We start from the raw sequence: 14142 nt of genomic DNA on the forward strand, positions 1-14142 counted from the left end.
TGAGCCAAACTGGCTAGGGCATTTCTCTCTTTAAAAATCAAATTTTAAAAAATCTTTAAGAAAGCCCTAGCCGGTTTGGCTCAGTGGATAGAGCGTCGGCCTGCGGACTGAAGGGTCCCGGGGTTCGATTCCGGGCACATGCTTGGGTTAAAGGCTGGATCCCCAGTAGGGGGTGTGCAGGAGGCAGCCAATCAAATGATTCTCATCATTGATGTTTCTATCTCTCTCCCTCTTCCTTCCTCTCTGAAATCAATAAAAATATATTTAAAAGACAAACAAAAAAATAACAAAATAAAAGACATGACAACTCAATATGTTTGAATTCTGAGTCAAACAAACCAATGTAAAAAAGAAACCTTAAAAATTTTTTTAAGATCTGTAAGAAAAATAGAAGAATCCAGGGGCTGGAGGGAGAGAGAAGCTGGTCCCTGCCGCCCAGCTCCCCCAGGGTTTGGTGGCCTAGCAGCTGGGACTCAGGAGGTACAGCAGGTTCCCAGGACCCTGCATTCCTGCCCTGCGGCTGTCGCTCCGGGGGAATCGGGCCTAAGCCGGCAGGCAGACACTCTCCGAGGGGTCTCAGACTGCGAGAGGGCGCAGGCCAGCTGAGGGACAACCCCCCAACCCCAGTGCACGACATTCGTGCACTGGGCCTCTAGTTTAATATAATTATGATAAAAATGCACAGAAGTTAATATAATATAGTGTATATAATTCTAATAAATTATATGTTAAATTATAATAGAATACAACGGCCCTGTGAACTAGGTCCCATTACTGTTATTGTCCCCATTTTCCAGGCGAGGACACTGAGGCACAAAGAAAAGAAATCTTCCTGTGAGGCCGCCCCCCCCACCCCCCAACCCCCCGGCAAATCATTTAAGTCACTCCCATGCTGACTCCCTTGGACGCCTTCATCCAGGTGGGGATCGTGAGGTTTGGGGGTGAAGGGACATCTGTAAGGTTTTGCATCATCTCGTCCACGTCCCGAGCTCTGGGGACACCCAGCACTGAGCTGAGCCCTTACTCACCCCACCCCCTACCCTCCAAAGCGTGTCCCTGTCCCCTGACCTCAGCCCTTCCTCGCTGCTCCACCCCCTGAGCCTCAGCTTCCTGCCCTGGGCAATGGGAGTGACGCTGGGACAATGGCGGTTTGAATGAGGCTGTGGCCAGGAGAGCCCAGCCTGGCATCGTGGGCTCCATAACTGCCAGCTGCTGAGGGCACTGTTCGCACAAACTCGTCTCCCCAATGCTCTCGGCCGCCCTCATACCCAGCACCCCGCTGCGTCACACCTGCCCCCGCCCACCCTGGCGACAGCCCTCTGGGACCCCATCACCCTCCAGCAGCTCCCCCTCTCCTTCAAGGTTCTCCAACGTGTGGCCTCCATGCCCTGACTCAGTCTCCCCAGCTGCCACTCCCTCCTCACTCTGGACCAACCTGACTTCTGCCCCCACACCCTCCACCCAACAGCTCTCCTCAAATCCGAAATCCCGGGGGTCCCTTCACCCTCCTCCTCCTCCTCCTCCTCCACCTGCCGCAGCCTTTGACCCTGCGGACCACGCCCTCACTCTGGAAACCCTCCTCCGGGTTTCATGCGCCCAGGTCACCACCTACCTCTCTGGCGGGTCCCTCTCCATGTGCCCCTTAGAGGTCGAAGCCCCTCAAGGCACTGCCCGCGCCCCTTCTCACTCTGCACCCTCTCCCTGGGCAGCCCTCGCCCTCCCGAGGCCTGGTGACACCTCATGGTCAACAAATGGCAGATCTCCCTCCAGGCAGCCGCCTCCTGGGCTCCAGGCGTCCCCTCCCTGGCATCTCTGGATGCCCCACAGGCACCTCGCCCTCAGCACGCACCCCCCTCAACCCAGCGCCTTCTCCACGCCTGTTCTTCCTACCGCGCCCCCTGAGCCCTTACTCACCGCCCCTCCCCCTTCCCTCCAAAGCGTGCCCCTGTCCCCGGACCTCAGCCCTTCCTCGTTGCTCCGGGCCCAGAAAGGACTCTGAGAACTCCCATCGCACCTCCTCCCTGTGCCCAGAAGCTGAGGCCATTCCCTCTCTGACCTCCGGCTGCTGCTGGAGCTGAGCCAATGGGGCCGGGCCGGGCCGGGGCGGGGGAGGCTCCAGCAGGAGCCTGGTGGGTGGGAGGAGGAGGTTGGGGTGTTCACTCTGTCCCCCTTCTCTCCTGGGCGGGGGTCGGCGGGGTCTGCGCTCCTCTGGAGCCACAGCCACAGCCTCGGCGGTTCAGGGGACTCAGCTCACACGCTCGAGCGCAGGGTGGCCACTGCTCCCTCCACTGGCCGCCCCGGGTACTGCGCCGTCCCTCCTGTGTCCACGTACCGTCCCTTCCATAAACTCTCCCTGGCACCGTCTCTTCCCCGCCAGGGCCCCGATGCATTCTCCCTCTCAACCACCCCCTTCTCCCCACCTTCCTCCCCACCACCCGACTCCGGGACCCCCTCCTCTGCTGCCCCAGGCCCCTCCCGCCCCCCCCCCCCAGCCTCCGTTCTCACAGGTAGCCAGAAGGAACGTTTGAAAATCGGGTATCCATGGCCGGCCCCACTCCACCCCCATGCAGTCCCTTCCAAAGCTCCCCTTCGCTCTGAGGATAGACTCCAAGCTCCTCAGCGTGGCCGAGAGGATCTCTGATCATTGGTCCTTTCGAGGTCTCTGCACTCCCCACGCCCGCATACTCCGTTCATGCTAACCACTGGCTCGAAAAGGCTGGGGGTTCACAAGTCCTCCCCCCTATTCCAGCATTCTGAGAAAGTGACTTGCTTTATTGGGGGAAACCCCCATCAACCCCAGCTCCTGCTCAGGCAAATCTGAGTTCCCAGGATGCCCCCTGTAGAGGAATACTTTGGTGCTGATGGATTAGGGGTGTGGCTAGGGGAGCTCCAGGCCAGGAGTGAGGGCTGGCTGGGGGGTGGGAGGCGAGTTGTGTGGACCTTCTGGGTGGCTGGTTGCATGTGGGTGTGTCCTGCAGAGGAGGGGTGGGGGGGCTGGAAAGAAACCCAGATTTCCTGGTCTACTTCACAGCTGCGGAAATCCCAAAGTCCTCATTCGCTCCCTCCTCCTGCCTCCCAACTTCTCACCGGAAGGCCGTTTCCCAGGCAGAATTTCCAAGTTTTATGGCAACTTTTACAGAAATCACAGAGAAAAGAGACAGTGACTGGTGCTGGTGAGCTGGGAGAGGAGAAGGGGAGTGGGCGACAGTCTGGGATGCTGGGCCGGTGCACAACAGGACGACCGGACGCTAAAAACCCGTGGGAAGGGGGCAGGGGGTGACGGGGGCTGCGGGGTCATCCTCGGAGCCCCAAGAAGCGGGCCGCACTCCCCACGCCCCAGGTATGTCTTTTGCGCGGGGGAACATCAACAGTAAGAAAACGCAGGTGGCCTACCAGCAGATGGGTGGCCCCCAAAGTTAAAAATGCCCCCCCCCAGAACCCAGGCCCCGCCCTCCCCCCCGCCCCCCGCCCCCGGTCCCCATCAGGCAGAGATGTGGCAGCATGTGCTGGCTTGTAGGTCCTCTGGGACCCTCGGTCTCCTCTTCGAGGGTCCTGCCCGGGTTGGCTGGCACTGAGGGCACGATGACCCGTCCGGATTGTTGGGGGGAATGGCTGGACTCCCTTTGATTTCCGGCCTCCTCCCCAAAGTCGGTTCTCATGGCTGGGGGAGTCTCTGCCCTCTCCAAAGGGAAGTCGGCCACCCCCCTTTCCCCAAGACATGCACCCTCCCGCGACCCCTTCCCCAACACACTATGTACACACAGGCCCCGTCCGGGGCGCGGCTGGGCTCTCGGAGGTAGTGGACGAGAGCGGGGCGCTGGGATGTGAGGAATGGCAGGTCCCACAGGCACCCCCTCCAGCTCTGAACCCCGACTGCTCCCCTCCCTTCTCCAAGCCTCGAGAAAGAGCGCGCTCCCAAGGGCCTGAGCGGAGAAGCCAGGGAGGTGTGGCCCCCTATGCACGCCCCCCCCCCGCCCTCCCCCCTGCCCTGGGGGCTGAATGGCGCTCCCTGAAGGTGGGGGAAATGGCTGAGATCCTGGATATCCTGGGGTGGACCCGCCTCCTTCAAGGGCCCCAGGGAGGGCGAAGTTCCGAGGCCCTTCCCCTGGGCGGGGGGGGGGGTCCTGGGGGGAGTCAGGGCTGGGTGTCTGGGGCGGGTCCCTGAGGGCGGGGCCTCGAGGCGCCCCTCCCCAAAGGGGTGTGGACGGGCTGGAGGGGGTACCGAATAGGAGGAGGGCCGGGGAGGCTCGCGAGGGGAAGGGAGGGGCTGTCGGTGGGGCCGTGGGCGGGGGAGGCGGATTCCCAGGAGGCAGGGAGGCTGAGTCCGGGCCGGGGAGCGCGCGTGTGGCCGTCTCGCGGGGAGCCGAGTCTGGGGGCGCTAGAAGCCCCGAATGTGGCAGTAAGCCTCGAGGCTGGCGAAGAGGATGTAGAGGAACCAGAGGCCGAGGAAGAGCGCGGTGGTGGCGATCTTGGGGCCGCGCGGGCCGCCCAGCTCGCCGCCGATGTGCGGCCGGCGCCGGTACAGCAGCACGGCGATGCCCACGAAGGCGAAGACGGTGAAGAGCGTGACGGAGAAGGCCAGCGTGCCCGTGCGCACCTCGAAGGGGCGGCCCTGCACCGCCCAGTACACGGCGGCCACCGACCAGGCCACGCCCAGGCCCAGGAACACGTTCACCGCGTTGGAGCCGGTCACGTTGCCGATGGACGCGTCCGCGCACTGGTCCTGCAGCGCCGCCACCTTGCTGGCGAAGGTGTCTGCGGGCAGAGACACGCGCGGGTCACCCCCGGTCCTGGCGTGGGCCCGTCCCCTCGCCTGCTGCCCATCGGACACACAGCCTCCCCGTGCCCCTGGGTCGCCCTGTGACCCAGGCCCGGCTGGCGCAGGCCCCGCCTCCCCCCTCCCCCCTGCAGCCCTGGGGGGACCCTGTGGTAGGCAAGGGTGTGAGGCCCTGATCCCACCCAAGAGGGAACGTCTGTCGCCATCCCTATGCCTGCTCTTCAGGACCAACCGCCTGCTTCTGTAGAACTCGCTGCCCAGTTTCCCTTGGACTCGCTTCCTGCTTTCTAGGGGACTTGCCTACATTCACTGGGATCCACTGCCTGCTTTCTTTCTTTAAAAAAAAAATTTTTTTTTATTGATTTCAGAGAGGAAGGGAGAGGGAGAGAGAGATAGAAGCATCCGTGATGAGAGAATCATGGAACGGCTGCCTCCTGCACGCTCCCCACTGGGGATCAAGCCCACAACCTGGGCATGTGCCCTGACCGGGCATGGAACCATGAGCTCCTGGTTCAAAGGTTGATGCTCAACCACGGAGCCAGGCCAGCTGAGCCTCTGCCTGCTTTCTGTGTGACCCGTTGTCTCTTTCTGTGGGACCCGACGCCCGCTTCCTGTGGGACGCAGCCTGCTTTGAGGGACTTGCCGCCTGATTTTCGTGGGATCCGCTCTGCATCCTACGGAGCCTGCTGCCTGCTTTCCACGGGCCCAATCGGCTCATTGCCACCAGGCCCGGTCAGGTCAGTGCCAGATTCCACCCCGTGCAACCCCTTTCCTGTCCGCTCCCCACGTGGTTTCTGTCAAGCAGGGGCCTGGCCTCTGCGGCCCCACCCACTCCTGAACGTCTGGCTAACAACTCAGGCCTCTGGTCTGGAGGGCAGGCTTGGAAAGGCCAACATTCCCCAAGGGCAGCGCCACCACCTGGCTGGTGACCACAGCGATGTGGAAACCAAGGTTTCGGCCTCCCCACCCACCTGGCCTCCCTCCTCCTGCAGGAACTTGAGTCTCTGACACCCGGTGTTGAAGGGACTATCGCTCGGGTTTATTTGGGGGGATGGTGGCCGCTGCCTTTTAATGGGACATAAGCGATGGTCTCTGAAACGCGACCATCCTATTTGTATGGCACCCCCGCCTTCAACCTCTGGTTTCTACTCGCTCCCTCATCTTTGCGAAAGCTTCAAAACTCACTGGCCTGGTTCCTCTCATGCCCAGCAACAGAGTTCTATCTGGTTCCTTGGCGCGGGAAGGGGAGAGAAGGGGAAATTAACATCCTGCTTCTATGGAATCCATCATCAGGCTTCCAGCATTTCCCACCTCCTGAGTTCCACCTGGTGGGGCACTCCCCCTGGTTGCTTTGGGGACTCCACTCATAGTGAATCTGGGACCCCCGACATGCGTTCTGGAAGATCCTATCAGCTCATTCTGCAGGACCTTTCTCTGAGGCCTCACTGCCTGGCCTCTCCGAGACCCCAGCCCGCTAGTGGTCCCCAGGGGGTTACCGGGGATGGAGGTGCCCAGGGCCACGAAGACCACAGCGTTGACGGAGTCCTTGAGGCCCACGGTGCAGCCAAAGTGGGAGGCAAGGTCGCCGATGAGGGCGGTGAGCAGGCCGATGACCAGGATGCAGACGCCGAAGCAGGCCCAGCCGTGGCAGTACTCCGTGGGGGGCACGCAGGCGAACAGCACCTTCCAGAACACCGTCAGGAAGTGCATGACGTAGTCAAAGCACGAAGGCAGCCGCTCCTCCCGGGACCCGTCCTCCTCCTCCTCCTCGTCCCCTGTGGGCACACGACCCAGCTGGGGCACACACCCATGCCTCCTTCCTCGCCTGCAGCCCCACTCTGTTCAACTTCCGGACAGCCAGTCCCATAAAACGAATCACTTTCCCAGGATCCCTTGAAGCTAGGTGTGTCCATGTCAGCAGCTAAGAACAATACTTTCCCAGGATCCCTTGCAGCTAGGAGAACGTTAGGCCCAGGTGAAAATATTTACTTTCCCAGAATCCCTCTAAGTTTCAGGAGGCCATATGCCCAGTTGAAAATATCCAGCTTCCCCGGATCCCTTGCTGCTAGGGGTGGCCACATCCCTTTACAGCTACTGACAGCCATGTAGAAACATTCACAGGTAGACATATTCTGCAGGAAGAAGTGTTCAGTTCCTTCGACTCATTGCAGCTGACAGTAGCCACACGCTTGATTTCCCAAAATTCCTTGCAGGTAGAGAGAGCCAGCTAACCGTCACTCTCCCAGAATCCCTTAAGGCTAGCAATGGCCATGTCCTCAGGTGAAAACATTCACTTTCCCTAAATTCCTTGCAGCTAGTAGTCCTAAGCTAAATACTTGCTTTCCCAGAATCCCTTGCAGCAGTGGCCATGTGACCCCGTCTGGCAATGAGGCCTAAACAGAGGGTTTCTGGAAATACCGAGCTTTCCTGATAGGGGTGGGGTGTTGTGGATGTGTCTTCTGAGCCTTGTGAAGGGCCCGTCATTCTTAGAGTCGCCTGTGTCAGCTACTGCGACCAAAACCGACCCGCTTTTGACCTGCAGTGACTTGTGTGATGAGAAGGCACAAATGACAACTTGTCCGCCTCGCCCTAAACTGACAAGCACAAAGCAATGAATGAAGGGCAAGGAGCACACCGGTGTGCCAACCCAACATCTGGAAGGCTGCTGCTAAGAGACCCCGTGACCCCTGACCGGTCACTCAGAATAATTCGGGGGATAAAAGGCAGGCGGCCACCAAATTATGAAGCCACTTCCCGTGATGCTGCCCAGTGGCTCCGCAGAACGTCAGCGGCAGAGGCTGCCCAGGGGCAGTGGAAGCCATGAGAGCTGGACGGGCTCGGGGATTCGGGTCAATTACACCTTCCCCACTTTTAGTCACTTGCCTTGTTAAGGAAGTAAATGCTTGGATTTGTAGATGCTTCAGTAAGTGGTTGTGTGGGGTTTTGGGGGTTCTGCATGTTACATCTCAAAGAGGGAGGTTTCTGCTGTGACCCCGAGTTAAATGGAATTGGAAACTCAAACGCGACAGGCCTGCTGCCCCGTCCTGCTCCCCGGCTCCCTCTCTTCCTGCCTGGAATACAGACTCGACACCTGGAGGGGCAGCAGCCATTTTGCAACCACGAAGCAAACGCTGAGAAATAAGGAAGTGGCCTGGGGATTTAATGACATCATTAAGCTGCTGCTCACTTGCCTCCTGCAGATTATTTTTCCTCCTGTGAGAAAAATAAACTCGTGTGCTTATGCCACTTGTGGTCGAGTTTTCTGTGACTTGCCACCGAGCGCACCCCTCACTGACCACAGGGAGACACGCGAAGGCCAGAGCATGGAGGACACACTCCTATTTGCATCTGAAGACTCAGCTCAGATGCCTCCTCCTCCAGGAAGCTCTCCCGACCTCCAAGCTGGGCCAGGCCCCCTCCCTGTGCAGCTCCCGGAGGGCCCCAGTCCGGCCCTGCCCACTCTGGGTTGTCGCTCTTGTGACAGCTCTGTCTCCCACACGGGACTGTGAGCTCCACGAGGGCAGGGCCTGAGCTGTCATGGTCATCTCTGTCCCCAGGAGTGTCCTGCACGGGGCCGGGGCCGGGGACCCCTCAGAAGGAGAAGTCAGAGGATGTGGCCTCGCGGGGGAGACACCACCTCGTTTCTTATTAGGCCTCCCATCTGCTGTCTCTCGGCCGCTGCCTGCTGCTTTTCTATCCCCGAAGCCTGGCGTCTGGGGGTCCCACCTCTGACCAGTGTCTTTCCAGCCACAGTTCTGTTTCGGTTCCTACTGGATAGGCCTCCCGGGCGGGAAGCGGGTGCTGTGCAGGGGACAGAGCCCCGAGCTCCACCCCAGCTCTTTCTGGATTCGCGGGGGGCTTCAGGCCAGCCCCGCCTCTGTCTCTGGTCTCAGTTTCCCCAATGTGTACCCCAGACTGTGATCCGAGTGTCATAGTGTCTCTGGCCACAGGGGGGCAGTCGGAAACCGTCTGAGGCCTAAGGAGGGCGGACACCGTAGGGGTGTGTGTGTGTGTGTGTGTGTGTGTGTGTGTGTGTGTGCAGCTGGGTGCTGTGGTGACTGTCTCCATGGCAACGAGGAGCCCAGGCTCCATCTGGGGCGGGCAGGCCTTTTGACCTGTTTCCACCCTCCCATCTCCACAGGGAAGCCTGGGCGGTGCCCTCCCGCCCGCCCGCAGCCCTGCCCCTCCGCCCCTGCCCCTCCGCCTCTGTCCGCCTTTTTCTCTGGGTCTACCTGCCCCTCCCTGGCCTCGTGCCGGGCACTGGCCTCACTCTCTAGGTCCCATTTCCTCGCCTCTGTCTCTGCGGCGAGTCTCTCTGCGTGCCCGTCCGTCCGTCTTGCTGGTCTCTGATCTCCGTCTGTTCTTGTCTTCCTGCCTGTTTCTTTCCTCCTCCCGGTGTCCTTCCTGTTCTTTTCTTTCTCTCTCTCTGTCTTTCTCTCCTTGTCTCTCTTGCCCTCTGTCTTTCCAGGCATTTCTCTCTGTGTCTCTCTCTGCCCGCCCCGTCCCTCCCTCTTCTGTCTCTCTCTCCTCCCTCCCCACTTACCTGCGCTCACCGTGATTGCCTCTAGAAACTGCTCCCTCCATGAATGGGTGCCAATCACCAAAGCCAAGTTCGTTTTCTTGATGAGTTTATCCACTGTGTTCTGGGGACGAAAGGGTGGGAGAGAGATTGTTGTCCGCGATCACCCAAGACTGCCCCACGAGGGGGACTGGGGTTGGGGGCCCACACCCCATGCTCAGGGGCCCCCAACCTTCCATACCCCAGGGCTACTAGCAAAAGGGGAAAGGGAGGCGTGTGCTGTCCGTGGTGCTAATGGAGGGACCTGGAGGGTGGCTCTGGACCCTTGGTTGCCCCTCTCCTGTGACCCTCATAGGTGATCTCCTCTTAGACTCTCTCCACGGAAACAACTCAAGCAAAACCCCAAGACAGGGAGGCCCCAGAAAATCACCTTAAAATCATACGACTCTTCAATGATGACCTCCAGCCGGCAGTTTTCCCCAAGAACCGGCTTGCCCATCTCTGCTATCCTCCGAGCCTCCTCCTCCTCCGCTGTCAGCTTCCTGTCCCCGTCCCCTGCAGCATGAGGGATGGGGGTTAGACTCCAGGGAGGCCTAGCTAATTGGGCCTGTGATGCCTTCACTGTCTGTGTCCTCTGGGAAGCCACCTGGTGACACCCCTCCAGCCTGCCCCAGCCTCCTATCTGACCATCATCTTCCCCAGCTCCCGCCCCAGCTCCCATGGCTGATCCACAAGGTTCAGTTGGTGGGCTCTGAGGTTCCTATGAGGTTCCACTGTGTGGCCTTGGGCAATGCTTTAGCCTCTCTGTGCCTCAGTGTCCATATCTATATAATGGGCACAATAATAATACCTCCCTGATAAGGCAATTGCAAGAATTAAAAGAATTAATTCATGTTAAGTGTTTAGAACAGTGCTTGGCACATGATAGTCAGAAAAGCTACTTTCTTTATTATTATCACTGACGTCATCACAACTCTTGCGGGAAGAGGACTGGTCTCTATATCGAAGCTCTGAAAACATCCTAGAGTATGACTGAGGGAGTGCAAAAAGAGGGGTGACCCAATTCAGTACAAATCTTGGACCTAGACCTCTATAGCTGGCCCTGAATTCATTTATCACCCTAAAGCGTGTTGATCCTTTGCTCCAAGCCCAGCACCAACCCTAACTCTCTGAAGAAAGCCACCCACCAGGCAGCTACACTCTCAGGAAACACTGCCTGAGCAAGAAATGACTTTTGTGTTCATGTCCTGGGATTTGGGGCCTATTTGTTACAGCAGCATGTATTACTTACCCTGACTATTACAATCTTTTGTCCAGCCTTAACCATAACCCCAAACACCAATTCTGTTCTCTCACTATCTCCCTATGACCCTATAGCCTCAACTCTCACCCCAGTCTCGGACCCTGACCCTAATTTTACTCACAAATCTAAACACCAGCTTCCATCTGAACTCTAACCTTGACCAAATCCTAATCCTGATCTCAAATCCTAAGTCCACCCCAGTCCTAAGTAACCCCAAGCCTGACTCCCTCTGGCCTCACCGCAGACCCAGTTTGGATTCTATGACTTACTCCCTCCTCTGACCTTGACTACAAACAAAACAATCTCTGCCTCTGAACCCCACGCTACAACCCCAAATTCAACTGGCCCTACCAACTCTAAGGCCAGCTCCATCCCTCACCCAAGTCTACTTGTATCTCACCTTCACCCTGCCTCAAACCTGACCGGGAAGAGCAGCTCGAGGCCCTGACCCTCCCTGATGCCCCCTCCACGGCCCCCCTTTCTAGTAAAGCCAGGAGGTAAACTCCACTCACCTTGATTGAGCAGCAGAGCTGGGGAGAGACAGACAGAGAGAAAGTGAGATCGCTTCCCTGGGAAGCTCAGATCCACGAGTCTGAAGGAGCACCCACAGTGGACCCCCCAAGGCCCCGCACCCTGGACCGTTTATCTCTCCCACAGCCCACCCCTCAGCCCTCACCTGAGATCCCTCGCTTAAGCCACTGCGGCTGGCCCAGCTCGATGAAGAAATTATCCTTTTTCTCATATTCCTCGTCATCCACTATCTTCACCTGAAGAGTTTTCCTGGGCGGGCGAAGCAGGACACGGGGCATGAGGCCCCTCCCCTGAGCCACCGATAACTTCCCTCTCAGCCACCCCGTTCCTTGAGCCCCGCTCCGTCCCGGGTCCCGTCACCTCATTCAGTCCTGCAACCATCCTCAGAGGAAGGCCCTCCCTTTCTCTTATTATCTCCATTGACAGGCACAAGCCCAGAAGCCGCCCAGGAAGCTGAGGCTTATTAAAGGGCGTCCCGAGGGATTCCGACACGACCCCCGTTACACCCGGTCCTTCCTCTGCTCGGGGCATTCAGGCGGTTCCCCTCTCAGCCGGGATCAAGGCCAGAGTCTGAGTGGCCCGCAAGGCCCCGTGCCATGTGGCCCTGGTTCCCTTCCTGGCCTTGCCCCCCCTCCCCTTGCTCACTCACCCCAGCTACACTGGCCTCCCCACTGTCCCTGGAACAACCAGCCTGCGCATGCCTCAGGGCCTTTACATGGCTGTTTCTCCAGGCTCACGCCCTCACTCCTCTAGTTCTCAAACTCCACCTGTTTCTTTTCTTTTTTTTTTATTGATTTCAGAGGGGAAGGAGAGAGAGAGAGAGAGAGAGAGAGAGAGAGAGAGAGAGAGAGAGAAACATCAATGATGAGAGAGAATCATTGATTGGCAGCCTCCTGCACACCCCACAATGGGGATGGAGCCCGCAACCAGGCATGTGCCCTGACCGGGAATCGAACCGTGACCTCCTTGTGTTCATAGGTCAACGCTCAGCCACGGAGCCATGCGGGCCAGGCTCCATCTTCTTTTTTCAATGAGGCCCATTCCCACCACCTCCTTTAATACTGAAATCCGCCCCTGCCCACCCCCCGGCATCCCGAACCCCTTCTGTGCTCTGTCGTCTTTGTTCTAACACACCATCTAGGCTAGGGTGTGCACTTATTTTGTTTATTCTTTGCCATCTGCCTCCTGGCATCAAAAGGCAGCTTCCCCCAGGGCCGTGGCCTGTGTTCATTTACGTTCTCTGCTGACTCGCCAACGCCTAAGGCAGGGCACCTTCCACAGACCTCTGTTCACTGAAACCCTTTGGCCCAAGAGACCGCCGGCTGCCTGCCCTCTGTCCTGTGCACATCTGTCCTGTGCACATCTGGAAGGCTAACCGAGCGCTCATTGACTTCCCCGGCATCCCCGCTGCTACGGTAACCGGGGTGTGGCAGGGGAGGAACAGACGGACGGACGTTATCCCTCCCCTCCAGGCACACAACCCACCCCTCCGTCACAAAGACCCACAACCCCAGAAAGCCCACACACTGCACTGGCAGCGCTTTCGGCGGCAGGAACCACAAGGCCCAGCCCCAGAACCCAGGCACACAAACACCGGCCCACACAGTCACCCAGAGAGGAAGCACAGCCAATCACACCGCCCCCATCCGCACACCATCGCACCCGCAGCCATTCCCTGCGGGGACCAGATGCCCATGAACACGACGCCCCCACCACAGCCGGGCGACAGGGCCAACCTACAGACCCTGGTGTTACCAGGCAGCCTCTCCTCCCGCAGACCTCGCTCCTTATGCCTTTTGGTTCTGTTTATTCCCTTCAATCTCTCTCTCTCTCTCTCTCTCTCTCTCTCTCTCTCTCTCTCTCTCTCGGCGTCTCGGCACCTCTTTCAATCTCCCTGTCTCTGCCCATCTCTCAGCCTCCCTCTGTCTCTCCCTCTCCGTCTCTCCGTCCCTGTCTCTGGCTGTGACCCTCGCTGCCTCCGTCTCTCCCCAGCTCTCTGCCTTTTTTTTTTTTCCTTTTTTTAAAAAAAAATATATTTTATTGATTTTTTACAGAGAGGAAGGGAGAGGGATAGAGAGTTAGAAACATCGATGAGAGAGAATCATCGATCAGCTGCCTCCTGCACATCTCCCACTGGGGATGTGCCCGCAACCCAGGTACATGCCCTTGACCGGAATCGAACCTGGGACCCTTCAGTCCGCAGGCCGACGCTCTATCCACTGAGCCAAACCGGTTTCGGCTGCCTTTCTTTATCTGTTCTCTGTCTGGCTGTCAGTGTTCACAGAGTGGAACAGCCACGTCAGCACAACTCAAGCAAAAGGGTCTCAACACAACAGACCCATCTCAACACAACAGACCCATCTCAACACACAAGTGCACAAGTCACAGTGACACCCATGCAAAGACAGACACACACAAAGCGGTCATGCGGGGGCGTCCGCCCACCGCCACCCGCTCCTGCTCTCAGCATAGTTTAACTTTTCTGTGGGTGCAAAGAATCGCCGGCCCCCACCTCAGGCGGGGGCTGGAGCTGTCCGTGGTGCTGAAGCGCCTTGGCGAGGAGCAGGATCCGCTGAGACACCTCCTCACACACCCTGACCCACGCGGAGCGCGGCTGACAGGGACACACACACACACACACACACTCACACACGCACACACACGCCCACTCTCTCACAGACATGCCACGGTCCACCGACATGCAGTGACTGACACCCAGTGACACGTACACCGACTGGCGCCCTGGCAGGCATGGCCTCAGGGGACCCAGGGGGAGACACCCAAGCGGGAGGGACACAGGAGGGACTAGAGCGGGACGAGGGCAGGGCTTGCTGAGGTCAAGGAGGAAGCCCCCCCCAGCCTGACTCTCCATCACCCTCACGCCTGCCCTCCTGTGTCCTGGAAACTCCCCTCTCCCGCCCACTGGGGCCTCTGACCTCAGGCCCATTCCCTCTCTCCTGCTGCTTCCTGTGGTCTCTTGCTGCCCGACCTCTTTTTCTCTCCGTTGCTTCC

The 14142-nt window shown here is 58.8% G+C and overlaps 1 protein-coding gene across 1 annotated transcript in view; it reads right to left on the reverse strand.

Annotated features, from left to right (window-relative positions):
• Positions 1 to 3106: 3106 nt before the first annotated feature.
• SLC8A2 (solute carrier family 8 member A2) overlaps positions 3107 to 14142 on the reverse strand; it is a 28443-nt gene continuing 17407 nt past the window's right edge. The window contains exons 4-9 of the mRNA XM_081107574.1: positions 11276 to 11379; positions 11112 to 11129; positions 9727 to 9851; positions 9321 to 9420; positions 6274 to 6552; positions 3107 to 4755 (exon numbers count right to left, since the gene is read on the reverse strand). Coding sequence (XP_080963700.1) covers positions 4379 to 4755; positions 6274 to 6552; positions 9321 to 9420; positions 9727 to 9851; positions 11112 to 11129; positions 11276 to 11379 — 1003 coding nt within the window. The 3' untranslated portion in view covers positions 3107 to 4378. The remainder of the gene's footprint in view (positions 4756 to 6273; positions 6553 to 9320; positions 9421 to 9726; positions 9852 to 11111; positions 11130 to 11275; positions 11380 to 14142) is intronic.

This window comes from Myotis nattereri, assembly GCF_964212035.1.
Source record: "Myotis nattereri genome assembly, chromosome: 15".
Taxonomy (NCBI): domain Eukaryota; kingdom Metazoa; phylum Chordata; class Mammalia; order Chiroptera; family Vespertilionidae; genus Myotis; species Myotis nattereri.